Source organism: Asparagus officinalis, chromosome 1 (assembly GCF_001876935.1).
Source record: "Asparagus officinalis chromosome 1, Aspof.V1, whole genome shotgun sequence".
NCBI lineage: Eukaryota > Viridiplantae > Streptophyta > Magnoliopsida > Asparagales > Asparagaceae > Asparagus > Asparagus officinalis.
The window spans coordinates 75,228,149-75,246,072 of NC_033794.1; the positions used below are offsets into that span (position 1 = coordinate 75,228,149).

Genomic DNA, 17,924 nt, shown 5'->3' on the forward strand with positions numbered 1-17,924 from the left:
CCTAGTACCATATACGCCATCGACTTCTAGTAGTATGGATCCAATGCCAAAGGGTATATTGGATCAGGCGAGCTATCTATACTTTCCTTGTCGTCTTTGGAAGTCACACTTGTCATGTTGACAGTGAATACTTGCATTTTGTCTCTTCGAGCACGTCGTCGTCATTTAGTCTGAACCTCTGAAGGCTCAGGAATGTGAGCGAGATAGTTAAAGACTGATTCTTTGCATTGGCAACTCTTTTGAACTACTGAGACCACTTCTCTGAGGGTCGCACAATGCTGACATTGACGAGCTCTCTTTATAGTTATGAATTCTCTTAGATCAATGCAGATGCTAATTTCGTTAGCCTTGGCTTTGGAGTGCGAACGTTGCTTATGGCGACATTGGCTAGATGTTTGTCCAGCGGGATCATCAATGATGATTTTATTCCTTCAAGGGAATTTAGACGAGGGGTTACCCCTATTCGGCTTCTGTTGGGGAAGCATATGGGCATCAAGAGACGCTTTAAATCAAACTCCTAAAGGAGTCAAAGACTGAAGCTCGAGATCAGATGTGATGACATCTTGATCTTTGCTTGAGGCGAGAGTTGAAATTCCTTCTCTCTTGGCAAAGTTCATTTAGCTTCCAACCAAGCTCAATCCGTCTTCGGTGAAGGTTGTTTTCGTCAAAAGTTGTTTTTCTATTGTTGTCAAACCTGTTACACCGTTTATCGATAATAAGTTCAATCTGAAAAAAAGTCGATCTTTTTATAAGATCTTCTTACAATAAAAAAGTAAAAATTACAACTTTATCCAACAAAACGCAGCAGTAGTTTACCTCATGTTGCTTTGTGCGGGATCTTTGCCTGTACCGAGGACGAGTTAGTTCGTGGACTACCACGGATCAGATCCGGTTGACAAGTTTAATTATGCTCTTATTTCACGAAGGAAACAATCTCAACAGCGATAATCACGACCAAGCGAGATTGTGGCTCTTCTCGAGATCAAAATAAAGTTTGATCCGGAGGAAAAGAGGGTGAGAGAATCTTGAATCTTTTAAAGGCTTTTTCTTTATGAAAAAATTCGCCAATTCTCCTCTGAAATTCATGGTTTACTGCTCAATTCGACAGCACCTCGCTCTCAGATTTCAGATCATTTCCAATGAAGACCCTGGGCTTCTATTTATAGGCTTTTGTCGTCGTGTTTTCTAATAAGATAGGAATTCTGATATCTTCTTCAGTTGATAACCGCCCAAGCGTACTTAAGGATAGCTTCAGAACAGTTGGGGAGGTCCTGCAACGAAAGAATCCTTAAAAAACATCAAAATTCACGTTTTGGGAGGTTTGGGAGGCTAAAATAGTCGTTGTAGCTCGCATGCGTACGAGCCACCATTTGGTGGCTCGCACTCACGCGAGCCTCCCGGCTGCTTTTGTGTCTTTTTGACCCTTTAGTTATTTATATCTCCTTTATTTTGCTTGCTTTCCCCCTTTACACGCGTTTTGTCACTTCGTTGACTTGTACGTTTTGCTTCATGTGTTTATCGGCGACGGATAATCTTCCTTGACCCGGATAATAATGTTCATCATCTTTTTTCTGTCTCGAATTGTGTTCGGGGACCTATAGGTAATTTTTAACGCCTACAGATACCCCCTCCAAAGTGTTTCAGTCTCGTTTCTTTTATAGAAAAAGTATGAAATACTTTGGATGTGATAGGCCCAACCTTCAATCGGTGTGACAGGACCTGCAATTGGCTTCAGCTCTTGATTTCTTCAGTCTTCAATCCACTCAGTATTTTTTCGAGTAGATGAAGCTCTTTCGGCGCTGCGTTTATCGACTGACCATTGAAGTATTAAACTGAAATTGGTGTGTAAGTTTTTGAACTTAGCTCGTGTCGTTGAGTTGACGTTGACCTGATCATCTTTGTCGGGAATTGGTATCTGAATGTGATTGAACTCCCTGGAATCATCCTTTGACCTGGAATTTTTCCTTAGCCTTATTTTGGCAAAATTATTGATCCGTTGACCCACATCGACCTTTACTGTAACGTGTTGTCCGGCATTGGCCTTTGTTGTAACGTGTTGACCGGTGTTAACACAGTTTATAGTCGTACGTTTGCTGAATTCTACACAGTTTAAGCTCTTAAGGCATTAGAGCGTGGCGGTCCTAAATTTCGGGCTGCAGGACCAACTATTAAAGTTGTTTCGTCTGCAGATATAGATCTTATCCCAAAGTTGTTGGATGCTCAAGTCACTAGACCAACTAATGAAGCTGATGCATCAGAGACTTTCGCATATATAGGATTTTTGGTAAACCCTCAGCCATCAACGGGTTTGATGAGCCTTTACCGACTACCGTTTGAGTCGGGCTAGCATACAGATTGTTTAAGTCCGTTCTGTATGTAACGTTGTGCTAAGAGAGTTAACTCTCTTAGTGTTATGATATTGAATACATAGACTTCGTCTTTCTCACATGAAAAGACTAAATGGTGACGCGTGTTAGGCATAAACTTTAGGATTTTTGACAAATCCTCAGCCTTCAATGGGTTTGATGTGCCTTCGCCGATTATCGTTTGAATCGGGCTAGCATGTGAATTGTTTAAACCTGTTTTCACATATAACGTTGTGCTAAGAGAGTTAACTCTCGTAGTGCTACGATATTGAATACGTAGACTTCATCTTTCTTATGGGAATAGACTACCTGACAACGCGTGTTAGGCGCTGACTTATCCCTTTTTAGGATTCGGGATAAAAGTCCCCAGACTTGGATTCTGGTGTCTTCTTCAATCGGTGAAAGACTAAACCAACAACGCGTGTTAGGCGTTAACTTATCTCTACTTAGGATTCGGGATAAAATTCCCCGTATGTGTGAGGCACGGATTATGGTGCTATTAATAACAACCTGCCTCAATGTCGAATATGTGGGCTTTTGTCCTTTTTACGGTTAAGGACTAATCGGCAATGCGTGTTAGGCGCTGACTTATCCCCACTTAGGCTTCGGGATAAAATTCCTCAGATTTGAATTCTGGTGTCTTTTTTACTCGGTGAAAGACTAAACCGGCAACACGTGTTAGGCGTTGACTTATCCCTACTTAGGATTCAGGATAAAATGCCCCGTACGTGTGAGGCACAGATTATGGTGTTATTAATAATAATCTGCCACAATATTAAATATGTGGGCTTTTGTCCTTTTTACAGTTAAGGACTAACCGGCAACGCGTGTTAGGCGCTGACTTATCCCTACTTAGGCTTCGGGACAAAATTTTCCAGACTTGGATTTTGGTTTCTTTTTTCACTTGGCGAAAGACTAAACCGGTAATGTGTGTTAGGCGTTGACTTATCCCTACTTAGGATTCGGTATAAAATTCTCCATGCGTGTGAAGCATGGATTTTGGAGTTGAAGGATGATGTCTTCTCTTGGGGCAAAGACGAACCCGATACTGGAAAGGAAGAATTTTATATTCTATCTCCAGTTACAAAAAAAACTCAAAGTGAGATTTTCACTTCAAGAATCCGGGAAGGTGAAACTAAGAGTGGTATCTCCACTCCGAGAATCGAAAAGATTCGGATAATCCTAACTGTCAGAAGGTTTGATTACCGAACAAAAGATGAATTTCTCATTTATCGAGAGTGAATTATGGTTTTGGTCCTAACTATAGGAAGGTTTGACCAAGCGGGAGTTTGAGGTGACCCTAACTGTAGGAAGGTTTGATCACTCGATTTGAAAGTGGACATTTTGTTCATGGAAGGAATCGAGAGGGGATTTTGGTTTTGGCCCTAACTGTAGGAAGGTTTGACCAAATGGGAGGTTTGAGACGATCCTAACTGTAGAAAGGTTTGATCACTTGATTCGTGGACCTCTCGTTCATTGGAGAAATCGAGAGGGGATTTTGGTTGTGGCCCTAACTGTATGAAGGTTTGAGCAGGTAGACAGTGGGAGTGGGAGTACAGATCACAGTGTGAGTGTTGACTTATACCGATCACTCAATGGGGCTTCTTGGTGTCAAGTGATAAGAACTTAACACGAAGGGGTTCGACAATTCGTCAAGAATTGACAGATCAAAATTCCAAGCATTATGTCCGGACTCTAACAATGGAAGTGTTAAGTGCACAGACGTAGCGGGATTTTGAGTGGATTAAACCAAAAAATATTTGTAAAATCAACTTCAAAAAATCAATTAAAAATAGTAAAATGTTAAGTGCACAGACGTAGCACGGTCGACTGTAGCGGTCGACCGCGAAAAATTGACAGTTTTAGAAACCTAGAAATCTGCGTATCTGGCTTTGTAAAATCAATTAAAAATAGTAAATCAACTTTAAAAATCATAAAATTTTTAGAAACGTTTCTACACATGTAGATTAACATGTTAGAGAAATAATTTCTCAAATATCACCTCCCATTTGTAAGAAATAATTGTTTGAACACAGATATACAGTTTCTGAAAAACTGCTGAAAACTTGTTTTTGTAAATTCAATTAAAAATAACAAAACAACTCCAAAATTAGTAAAACTTGGGAAAATGTTTGCATATATGAAGATAAACATGTAACCGAAGAAAATTTTCAAATTGTATTTCCCATTTGTGAAAATTCATCTGTTTTGCAAAAAACATGCACGAACGTGAACTTGTTTAAAACTTGATATTGTAAATTTAATTAAACATAAAAAATTAATTCCGAAATTGATAAAACTTTGGGATACATTTATAAACATGAAAAAAACATGTTAAATAATAAATTTTTAAAATATCAATTCATATTTGCGAAGACTTGCTATTTTGCAAAACTTGTAAATATATGTGTACATAAACTTCTTGATTTTTGACTATTGAGTTAAACAATGTTTTGAGACCTTTTAAATGATTTTATAGACTTAATAGAATATGTGTATAATGGTTGTTAAGTCCAAAAACCAATAACTCAATATTTTGTCAAAATTACTCAGAATCAAGAATTGTGTGTACGTGTGATATTGAGCTCAAAGTATTAACACACAAGTATAAACCCTAAACTAATTTACCCAAGCTTGATCTTCAATATGCTTGTCTTGGTTGCGGATGAAGCTTGATCTTGAATATGGCTTGATGTGCAATTGCTTCAAACCGATATTCCGCCAACCTCCATTTGATGTGATCGTTATGGCGTAATTCCATCCAACCTCTAACATATTGTATGTCTACAATAAATAGGAAAACACAAAAACTAGACAAACAACATTAGTCGTAAATTATTTGTTAAACATCATCAAAACAAGAAGGCCAACAAAAAACAGTTTTGTGCCCTAGTCCATTTGTTAATGGATTTAAACTTTAAACTAAATACCCCTTAAAAAAACCCAAAATGCACTCGAGTTCTTCTTCTCCAATGGTTAGGAAAGAACCCTAACCTAAGCTTGAGATCACAAAAGTTTCAGTTTGGTGATTGCAAATGTTGGGTTAAGAGTTAACCCAACGTTATTAGGCTTGTAACTGTAATACTAATAGAGGAACCATTTTGCAAGACCTTATAAGACTGTAGGCTCTAATATGCAATGTTTAAGATTTGAGGGAGAGATACACAATTAATGAAGATGCAAGGGACTAATATCTAAAATATGAAATTATAGAATTAATTAATTACAAAGGTTTTCACCGAATTCTAGAGGTTGGGATTCTGTCAAGGCTGGCCCTTTTGCTCGGAAATTGGAATACAATGACGTATTATTTGTAGGTGTATTCGGTCTCTCACCGAAGTCTTATTTGATCGTTTGTGCACCTATAGTTGCACCCCTCTCTCTCTCTCTCTCTCTCAGAGAAGGGTCCCATTTTCGCTTGTTTCACACTGGGCCCCACTAGACTATAAGGGTCTCATTTCGGTTGTTTCACACTGGGGACCCACTAGACTGTATATGCACTCACGTGGGAGCAATAAACCGCTTGGTTGGGTTTGGTTAATTTGAAAATTTTACAATCTGAATAAGCTGAACTGACTGCTGTTTCAATTCTTACAGACTTCACACTCTTCCCTTTATTTCTGTTTTTTCTCTCAATTTATATAAAAAAATCAATTGATACTCATAGTTTTATTGTATTTTATTTAATTTTAATAATCCAGCTCAGAATTGAACCCAAGACCGTAGAAGTCATAGTGGAACCTCCTAATTGTTTGGATCACCGGCAGTGGCTGAATTGCATAGTTTTATTAACCTCAAGATTTTTGGAATTTGTTGCATGAATAAGAACCCATGACCTACTAGATTCTTATCGAGTTATGATTCCCTACATTAGATTAGATAAAGTAGTTCGGTGTTCATGTGAATAATACAATTGTGTAGAAGATCATGATAGTAATGCTTGCAGTTGCACCTACTTCGAAGTCAAGCATGCAACCATAATTATGCACTACACACTTTTAGCTTGTACTAGTTGAGGCGCACGTGGAATGCACGTAGTTGAATATAATGATTATTTAAATTGATAAAAATTAAATAAAAATAAAAAAACTAAGTTTTTTGTGGGATTGATCATCAATTTAATAATCTCTCTCTCAAATAAAATATTGTCATTGTTTCCTTCAACTCAAACTGTGGCCACATGATCTACCATTTGTGAGTTATAAACACATTGATCTAGTACAACATCTCTGTTTATTAATATCTTGAAGTCTTTAAAAGATGAGTGATCATTCAATTCGCAAAGGAATTTTGCATATGAATTTACTTCCAATATGTTCATTAAACTTTTAGTTGTAGTTTGGCTCATATTCACATTAACTTTTAGTTGTGATTTCACTCATATTTATATTATCTAATATTCTCATTCAATTTTATAGCTTATTATCCTTATCATAGAAGTAAAATTGAAAGTATAATGAATTATTTTCTTACCAAATTAGAGCAGGGAGATTATGATATATTTTTTCATGTGCTCTGAATATAAAATTTACTTTTTTCTTTGATGCAAGGTCCCTATCAAATCTTGCCCCAAACGATGTGAATGAAAAATACTATTATAACTCACTTACCTAAGGCAATTGTATTGTATATAGGACATAAAACTCATCTGACATATCCACATCTGCTAAATGGATTTTTCTGTTGTGAGAGTAAAATGTTAGATGCTCGTATTCAAACTTTTTGGCTCTATAATAGACACAAGAATTTGGAGTGCATAGCTTATATATCATAAAGAACATACTGGTTTACGAAGAATTGTTTCCTAATAATGATATTATTACAATGATATTACTATTTAGTATTAAATCGATTTTATTATATAAGATTATATAACCATTTTTAATAAATTATAAAGTATATATATGGAAACCTCGATGCTTATAGCTAATACTTAGGCTCCATAAAATAGGTTAACTTTGCATTGTAGTTTGCTATTAGTGGTATTGTTGGCAATACCATTACCTTTCCTCTTTATCTTATTATTCACGCTTTACTGATGTAAGTTCTCTTTTGCTAATCACTTAATTGCCTATATTTAGTTTTTATAATATCAGATGTTAGAATATTCTCTTCTGTTTAAAAAGTGTTTATATGATTTTCTTAAAAAATATATACACATAGTAACAATAGTATGTACTTCAACTCAACTCAAACATTGGTTTGAAGTCATTTAGAGCGAGGTCCTTTCCATGCTAGAATGATGGTATAGTGATTACATAATCCAATAGTCAAAGAAGAAATTTGTATAAATGAAAAATAATTTAATATGTAAAATTAACAACTAATTTATAAAATGTACATGGACAATGCAGATAGCTATAGAAAGTATGATATATATATTCATGGAAATTCCATAGTGAGTGACCAACTATAATCATCCTAATTTAAGTATAAATAATTATTATTTTAGTTACTAATTTGATATGTATAACTATGGAACAAATGTCAAGAAAAATAAAATAAAAATTGAGATTGTATTATCTTCTAGGTAAATAAATAAATTTTATTAGAGCTCCTCTTTATATTAAATTTAGAAATAATAATTTAAATTATTAAGCACCAAATATTAGTTCATGTGAGAAAGTAAAGTAATCTATAGTCTATATACACATATAGTCAATCAATCAAACGTGTTGACCCTATAGTTTTGATGATGATTTGTCAAACAATTTATCGCTAATATATTCTCTAGTTTTTGTGTTTATGTTTCTCTTTTCAGGTATTTCAACACTCGTCAATCAAGCGTTAAAGATTCAAGTTCATATGTGTGGATTTACCTAGGTATATGTTTGGTTTACTTACATATATTGTATGATTATATCTAAGCTCAATATATGTACACTTAACACGATTTTTGACGTTTTCTATCATATAAATGATTTTTCATCAAACGTTGTTATAATATCTTTTATCTCATGATTACAGCTCTTTCATACTTCATTATATACATATAATACATGCACAATATATATATATGTTTACAAGCTCTATGTCAATTTTCATGTTCACGAAAAACAGGTTTTCTGAACACTTTTCAAAAACAGGGAGTTTTCACAAACGAAAATTGATTTTCCAAAAATTCCTTTTCAAACATGCTTATTTCATCATTTAGAAACTTTCCCCAAAGTTTCACCATTTTTGGATTTGATTTGATATTTTTAATGAATTTTTAAAACAGCCCCAAAACCTGTCATATGCAACATATCAATTTTCGGTCGACCGGTGCGGTCGACCGTCAGTTGTTTTGTGCTCGCGGTCGACCGCACCGGTCGACCGAGAGAACCTCTAGAGACTTTTCCGATCGACCAAAAATTTCGTCGGTCGACCGCCAGCTTTAAATTTCTATTTTCTGAGTTTTTGAGCTTCGCGGTCGACCGGACCGGTCGACCGCCGAACTGTCAGAACTGTTCAAACGGCTAGTTTTTCCAGCTGTTTTCAAAATGGTTTTTTGGTCTTTTACTTATTTTTTGCTGTTGTATTGGGTGCTATATATACCCCATTGCTGCTCTTCTTCTATATAGATCCAAGAAATCCAAGTTTGTTGTTTAACAAAATATTAATTGTGTTTAAGAGCTATTTAATAGTTGATTTCATCAATCCGTTTTCAAGAGAAGTTTTTCTACAACAAGAAGTGGCTTTCAAATCCCATTGGAATCATCTCTACTGTTCTTCTTATTTGAGAAGTCTTCTAAACTCTTATATAGCTTATTATTTCATTTTCATTTCATTTAGCTATATTTATTGAGTTTCATTCACTGTTATCACACACACTTGTTGAGCTTAATATTTTCATACCATATAGTGTGGGTTGTGGGGTGTGATTTAGTGAGTGTGAGCTTCATTGTGTTCTCACTTGTTATTTGAGAACAAATCATTGTATTTAACTTTTATTTGTGAGAATCACTTGTAATACACTAGTACACCGAGAGAAGTGTGAGGCGAGACACGGGGTCGAATCCAATAGGAGTGGCATCGATTGACGAACCTAGAAGAGGTAGTAATCGAGCACTTGAGGAGGAGGACAAGGGGTAGGTTCCTACACTTAGTGTGTATAGTGTGATTGCATAGTGTTTGTGTAGTGTGAGAGTTTTCGGTGATCTTGTAAACCGAGTGTGTAGAAGTTCCGGCTTCCAAACCGGATTGTGATAGTGGATATCTCCTCGAGGTGAGGAGCGGGGACGTAGGTCGTGGTGACCGAACCTCGTAAACATATCGTGTGTTTATGTTTTGCTTAGCGTATATTTTTATTCATAATTATTCTTCATATCCATATCATATTTTTATTCTGTGAGTTTACAGTGTAGTCGACTACTATGCCTTGTAGTCGACTACTATGCAATTTTCTGACTTCACAGAGTCTATTTAGACTCAGTGTAGTCAACTACTATGACTTGTAGTCGACTACAGATGCAGTTTTTTTAGATTTAAGGTTTTGAATAAGTGACTGTTTATAGTCGTTTTGTGGACGTTAATTGGGTTTAAAATTATGTCATTTCAGAGGCTATAAATAGGTTTAAACATTAGAAAATAAGCACCAAGTTTTGCATTTGTAAGATTCACATATTATGCAAATTAACTTTCTAAACTTTTAGTTTTTCAATCTGTTTTTCAATCTGTTTTTCAATAAAAGAGAGTTTTTGATATTGCCTTTGTTCCTATCATTCTTAGAGCTTGTTTAGGCAATATTCAGAGAGTTAAAAAGATTGATAAGCCACTATTACACATTCACATTCATATCAAGGCTTATAGGATTAGAATTGTACATTGCTTCAAAGAAAGGTTCTCTCAGTTTATGAGAGGGGTTGATCTCTTGGTCTAGAGGTCGGTTTACAATTGACATGGTCTTGTCAATTAGGTTTGCAATTTGCATGGTCTTGCAAATTGGTCAGGTTTGCTTTTGATTTTATAAGGTTTCAAAATCATAGTGAAACTTTCAAGCGGGATTTGCTTGGGGACTGGATGTACATCAGGGAGGTGGAACCAATATACATGCTTGTGTTTGTGATGTTTATTTTCTGAGATTGTCATTATTTCTTTGCAATTTTATAATCTACTTTGCAAACTCACCCTCTAGTATTTAAGTGTAAAGCTTTCGCAGATTTTTATAAGAGCACACTCTATTCTTAAGGGTAAAGGCCCTACACTTGGTATACATAAGCAAAATCAGATCCTACAAAAACACAATAAAAATTTGGAAAACTACAAAAGAAATACGCTCAAAAGTTTTTAAAATTGTAAAAAAGCACCCTAAATTTTTGAAATTTACAAATACACAAAGTAATTAAACATTTGTAAAACCCCGTAAAATACAGTGAATGAATTTTTTTTATTGTGAAATATATGTTTATATCATAGATAAATATGATAACAAGTGTTTGGGGATCAAACAAGTGTATTTATATGAGAAAGATCGAGTGATAAGACCAGCACACAAACAACATGCACCAACAGGAAATTTCCTGCGCGGCCGACCGTCGGGCGCGCAACAGAAGAAGAAAGCTTCTATCTCTTGCGCGGTTGACCGTGGCGGTCGACCGTACGCAGTTTTGCCAGTTTTTTTCAGTTCTAGTCTTATTGGGTTTTGGATCGGGTTTGTGGGCTCATATATATAATATTATATTCGTGAGAGCTTCTTCTTCACCACAGAAAATCCTAGCAGCCTCTTCCTTCCCTCTTGCAAACCCTAACCCCTTCTCCTTGGTGATTTCAGCAGATTTCGAAGAGTTTGAGCTAGATCCGGCGGTTTTCGGCGTAGGAGGATATTTTTCCAGCGTTTTTTTAGAGTTGTTCATCATCCCTCATGCGAGTTTTATCTCGCCCAACCCTATACCCATGTTTTTAAATGTTTTAATAATGTTTTTCATGTGATTTGTGAGCCAAACATACTAGATTATGTATAAAAATAGATTTATATGTTATATTTTTGCAAAGAGAACGTGTTTTCAGTTAATAAAGCTCACCCACGAAATTCTTAATACAGATCTAGATATGAGTTTATTTCTAACAAGAGTTTTGTAAGAAAGATTTTTGTTTTTGGAGATTTCGACACAAAATTTACATGTGTAAGATTTGATTCGTTTTATCTATAGTGATTAGACTGAAATTCACATGTTCTGGTTATGCTAAATCACTTATGAAGGATTGATAATGTATATAAACATCGCACGAAAGTGTTTGGATCAAACCACGTAGAACAGAAACCTGAACTAGGGTTTCTGCTTTTACGCGGTCGACCGTGGCCGTCGACCGCGTGTCGTGCACAGAAGCAGTAAGCTTCTGCTCCAGTCACGGTCGACCACGGGCGGTCGACCGCTGGGGGATTTTTTTCTGCTTTTGTCCTGTTGTGGTTAGGTTTGTGTGGCTGGCAAAATATCTGGGTCATATGAGTTTGTTATACACCGAGATTGGTATACATGAGTTGACTTCAGATATGAGTCTTAGATTTATTCACCGGAGCATGAGGGTGAATGGTATATATGTGATTTCTGACACTATTTGCATATTACAGTCCTCGTGTTGAACTATAAGCTATCAAGTCCTCGTGTTGGACTATAAACTATTAAAGTCCTCATGTTGGACTATAAGCTATCAAAGTCCTCGTGTTGGACTATAATCATCAAAGTCCTCGTGTTGGACTATAATCCACTACAGTCCTCGTGTTGGACTTTAAGCTATTATAGATCATACTTTGGACATTTACTTATTGCAAACCACGACTTGGGTATGTAATTGACATATGACAGGTGATTGATATTTCGGTGGGAGATAGAGTTATTACTCCATGTTGAGATAGAGTTATTACTCCATGTTGTAGCTTTTGAATTTGGTATTTAGCTATTTACAATTTGAGCTAAGGGAGGCGTACCTATGCTCGTATTGTAAATTTCTAAACATCAAACCTCTATTTTATTTTTACAGTCGATGTTTGGCTATCTATATGTATTATCAGATATTTTATTATCCTTCTAGCCCTTTCCCCTGAGGTTGGTTGAGATGTTACTCGCTATAGCGCTTTGACGCTCGTTGTTTCCCCACTTTCAGGTAACGAGCCAGGTACATGGAGAACCGTAGCTTGATGGAGTTGTTCTAGTTACCATTTTTAATTTTTGCTAGTAGTTTATGTCAGAACTCCACAATAGATGTATTTTATGAAACATTTGAGTTTTTATTCTAGTTTTGTATAGGCAATGTGCCTTAATATCATTTCATTTGATTCTTATGTCGAGACATTTGTATTCAGTTTAGATATTACCTTTAAAAAGACTTATCCATTTATATCAGTGGTAGTGATTATTCTTCTGAGTATCTGTTGTTTAGTTTCCTTTTTGTATACTCTCTTTTTCCTGTTTTGTACCTACACCTGTTGTTGATTCTACTAGATAGATAGTGACTGTGATGGTGAATCATGTCGTAGCATGGTGTTTAGTGCTTGACATGTTTGACATTCTTAGTTTCACCTTGGACTGCAGCCTTATTGAAACTAGGGGTGTCACAACATTACATTGAAATCAATGAATTACAAAATAATCATTGAAAATTTACAAACTTTGGAGGGGTAATTTACAATATACTAAACTTTAAGGTTTTTTTGTAAATTTCAAATTTAATAGATTTTTAATTTTTTTAGCTAATTTATTAGCCACTCTATTCATCTTATTTTTGAATAGGATAAAAATATTACACATGTGATGATGACAAGCGGGCAACAAGCTGCGCTGCTAATCTTTTTTTTAATTAGTTATGTTCTTTTCAAAAAAGTTATGGGTAATATTGACCATGAATTTTTTTTTCTAAACCTATACTTTTAAAGGGAGTATGACATTTTTTGCAAATTTTTAATTTTCTGGTGGTTGTTATTAATTTTGTATATCCATTCTAGTGTCTATAAGTTAAAAATTATAATGGTGTTTTTTTATAAATTATGATTTTTAGGGGTTTATTGTAACTTTTTTAAACTTATAGGCATTTTCTACAGATTATAAATTGTTTATAGACTATTTATAATTCGTATGTTTTCAATTTACTAATGAGTTAGAAATTCTCATGGTGTTTTTTATAAATTTTTAATTTTGAGTGTTCGTTTGTAATTTTTGAAAATTTAAAGGTTTTTTCTATAATTTTAAATTACGTAGGGGATATTTATAATTCTCTACGAACTGAAATAAGTTAAGGATTTGAACTATATGAAACGTATCTTCTTTATCCAATAACATGTTAAGTCTCATTATGAATAGAATAAAACATTTAATTGTCAATTCAAAGAATGTAGGATAATTAGAATAGATTAGGATAACAATGTAATATTAAAAAAAATTAAAGGTAATATTAACCATGAAATTTTTTCACAAAACTCGTTTATTTAAAGAGAGTATATAATATGTACATGGCAAGATTATTTGTTATTCTTGTGCAGCTTATAAATTGGTTTAGCTTATAAATTTAGAAATGCTTTTTAAGCTGACACTGATAAAAATACGTGCAATATCAAGTTTCAAAGAGACAAGAGACTTGGAATCCGTAATCCATCAGGCTTGCAAGCTTCTAATCTAAAAAAGATCACACTAGATTTTAAATATCCAATTTTGCAAGAAAATATTTTCTAAGATCTATTCAAAAAGCTCAGTGAGTTCACCCGTAAATCATTTCTTCATAATTCTAACAAACCAAACTCTTGCCCACTTTGAATGCCATATGTATAAGCAAGAGCTTTCATAGAACACAGAATACTCAAACAAGGGAACGCACCTGAATATTTGTTCTGCCACAGTAAAATCAATAAACAAAGAGATCACAAAGTTAGAAAGATGGGGCATCTGCTTCTAAAGAGCATGGGGTATACAACATGAGAACTAAAGTAAGGCCACATACAACAGGCGATCGAAAAGAGTTCAAAAAGCAAAATAACATTAGAACATGAATACAAACTGATACGCCACAGAAATCTATAGAAGAGCTTCACAGGTTGCTTTGTTATGCCCAACAACTTTGCATCTACTGCATTTAAGAGGCCTAATACTCGTCTTATAAGGATTAATTCTCTTTCTCTTTGGCCTCCCCGGTGGTCTATTAGTAGGCGGAGGATACGAAGATGCAGGAACAAAGAACTTCATCTCATTAGCATCTGGTAATTTATTAACAGGCTCTGAATAAGTCATGAGATAGCTTTCCTTCCTGAAATATCTCGAGCAATAATCATAAGCAGATTTATCTACCCGATTGAAGACCGAAACAGCGTGTGAGCATGGCAATCCTGTAATTTGCCACTTTTTGCATGTACATTCCCAACTACCAATGTTGACGACATTAACTGTAGTGCTTCGGACCTCAAACATAGTCTCAGTTGAACATACTACATTGAGTGTTTTTGACTTTGACGTCTCTTTCTGCAACTTTTTCTCCAAAGTTGGAGTCAAGGTGCTATCGATTGTGCTCGAAGCTTGTTGACGAGATTGTATGATTTCTATTGTTTTTGATAGCAAAGCGTGCATTATTTGTACTGCAGAACCTTCGTCTTTCATTGATATCCATTTACATAACGGCTCTAAGAGTTCTGATGAAAGATGATCATAGCGTACACCTGGAAAAATGGCATTTGCCCAATGCTCAGGCTTTGTTGACATGATCCATGTAGCAACGTCCTTTGAGATGTTACTAATTCTCTCTATGTATGCATTGAAATCTTCGATCACATAAGCTTGGGCAGCACCTTTAAAACTATCGATTATTGCCTCCTTCACTTGGTCAGACCATGGACCTTTCTTTAGTTCTGCCTTCAAGTCTTGAATCAGATGAGAGAGAGAGAAGCTGTGATAACTATCCACAAAGATCTTAGGCAACAAATCGTCCAAGCCCTTTCGTCGGGTGGACACAATTGTAATTTTATGATATGTTGTTATCGCATATTTCAACTGTACTAGAAACCAATGCCAACTATCGGGAGTCTCATCCTCCACAATAGCAAAGGCGACAGGAAAAATCTCATCGTTTCCATCAAGTGTAGCTGCAACTAACACCTTCCACTGATTATTTATTTTCAAACATATTTTTTCAACAAAAAGAAGGGGGCGACAACCGTGCTCAAAACCATGTAAAGAGGCATAAAGAGAGATAAAACAGCGACGAATCTTTGCATCCAATGTTGAAGTTATCATGCTAACACTGCCCGGGTTAGTGCTCATAATCTGTTCACATAACCATGGCAACTGATTACATGCCTCTTCCTGCAACATGTGAATCTCTTTCTGGGCGGTCTCTTTTGCATGCCAAACTTGGCAGTAGCTCAAACTAATTCCATACTCATTGTAAAGGTCTCTTGCTATATCTTTAGGCCTAGTCCCAGGATTCTCAAGTACTTTTTCTCTGATAATACTTGCTAACCATTGCTTTTTTGCTCGAGGTTGACCAGGTTGAGTAGCTTCACCAGTTAGCACACCACATGTATGAACATTATTCATTTTCTTGATCAGAAACATCTGCTTACGAGATGATCGAGATGCGTGAATTCTCCATGAACAGTTCTCAGAAATGCATTTGGCAGTTACACGAGTATGTTCATTCTTAACGAATCTGTATTTGAAACCCTTGGCAAATGCATATTTACATAATTCATCACGAAATGTCCTCACATTCTCAAATTCTTGCCCGACATCCATAGTAATACTGTCCCATGGGCCACTTGATTCCTGGGGTACAATATAATCACCATTGGTTGCAGAGAGGGGCACTGCATCATTTATAATATTCATGATTTCACTGCAAAAGCAATACATTGCCCATATCATTTTCCATAATGTTCATGCATATGCGTAAGGGGAATCATCTGCAAATACCTATTCATGTCAACGTTGTCCAAAGCATCAGGTTCTAACCTCTCCTGTCTATTAATGTCAATTGTAGAGGTAGAGACAACTGGTGGACCTGGATCATCTGGAACGATCCTATTCAAAATACCACAACATATAAAGGGAGAAAACGTCACATGCTCCGCACAAGGCAAAGCTCTATATAGTTAATGAAAGATAATCTCGTGGAAATAATTATCAGTAATTATCAAATAGGATGAAGGAGATAACATGAAACTATATTTCTAAGCTTGAGAATTGAGACTCCAGAAAAAGTCGGTGATTGAAGGAATTTGTTAATCGCTTATACCAAAGTGAAAAAGACGTATATATGCAGGAATTGAAGTTGTATGATGAAGTACCTGATAGTAACTCTATCAGTAGTTCTTTGCCTCCGGTTTCTAGTGTTGTCTGCAACTGCACTGGTAGCACCCTTAGGCGTGCTTGAATCCGCAACAGAAGTCATATCTCTAGTTGCTCTGTAGGTGAACAAGATTGTATAACAGAGGGTGCTTTGGGAGTTAAAGACATCAGTGATAAAAGATAAAACTATAAATACCTTTTATTTTTAGCAGCAGTTGGCCTCCTAGGTTGACTCCGGTCAGCAGCGGCAGCAGTCTCTACCGTGGATGTACCCGAGTCAGCAGCAGCGTTCCTAATTACTCTAGAAGATTGTAGAACATTGCTTGAGAATAACATAATAAAATTGAAGAAATTTAATCAACCGATTAGGGAAAACTTTGAATTACCGGTTATCATTCTTATTTAGGACATAAATGTCTATTGTTAGAGAATTCACGTGGAACTCCATCATGCGCTCCAGATCTTTGTCATTGGCTACTGTAATAAGGGTTCGTTTATTGAATGGAAGGAAGTATTTGATGGACATTGTGCTAAGTTCAATGCTAAACATGTTTTTCGCAATTTCTGACTGTAGATCATCAAGGAGAATGTCACGCTTGATACTAACTGCATGAGCTTCTCCACCAGTGTATGACATAGTTCCATCATCTTTGGTAACAAACTCGCCGCCTGATTGAACAATAGCTACCACTGTATCTGCCATCATGGTCATTTCTCAACTACATGCATCTGAAAAACAAACATAATACAAAACCTTAGATAATAATAAGGGTCAAATTGGAAGGGGAAAAAAATCATCAGATCAACATAGTAACTTATAATTGACTTGATAGGTTTATGCAATGAGTTGAGTCGGGAGAAAAACGTTCCGGATGTATCTTATCACGGGATTTCTAGAACCACGTCCTCACATCAGAAGCAGGTTAAGGTAAGCAATAAGTCTGCTAACCACTACCTAGATAAAAATTTTACAAGGTTGAGGTTAAAATACTCAGAATATTGTTAAATAATCTTTAGGGATTCAAATACTTTGGGCAACAAATTCTAACTAAAAACCAGACTACCTGAAATATGACAAACAAAGAGCGAAAAGATGCAACTCTAGTGCTTGATTAATCCTCATTTTAATTTTGAAGCAAAATCACTAAGTTCTAGGGCATGTTCGGCAACTGTAAAGTAAATGGAAAGTGGAAAATGAAGAGAAAGTATTTTACAAAGAAAGCACTTTCCTTTCACTTTGTATTTGCAGATCTTGTTGGCAATTGGGAAGTGAAAATGTTGAAAGTTTTGGTGGCAGCTGACATGGCAGCCA

At 35.7% G+C, this 17,924-nt stretch overlaps 1 protein-coding gene across 1 annotated transcript in view; it reads right to left on the reverse strand.

The window, feature by feature from the left end:
- The window catches only part of LOC109826137, a 6,751-nt gene continuing 2,959 nt past the window's right edge, over positions 14,133-17,924 (reverse strand). The window contains exons 2-6 of the mRNA XM_020393121.1: positions 16,999-17,341; positions 16,809-16,913; positions 16,612-16,728; positions 16,238-16,345; positions 14,133-16,160 (exon numbers count right to left, since the gene is read on the reverse strand). Of these exons, the coding sequence (XP_020248710.1) occupies positions 14,351-16,160; positions 16,238-16,345; positions 16,612-16,728; positions 16,809-16,913; positions 16,999-17,324 (2,466 nt within the window). The 5' untranslated portion in view covers positions 17,325-17,341 and the 3' untranslated portion in view covers positions 14,133-14,350. The remainder of the gene's footprint in view (positions 16,161-16,237; positions 16,346-16,611; positions 16,729-16,808; positions 16,914-16,998; positions 17,342-17,924) is intronic.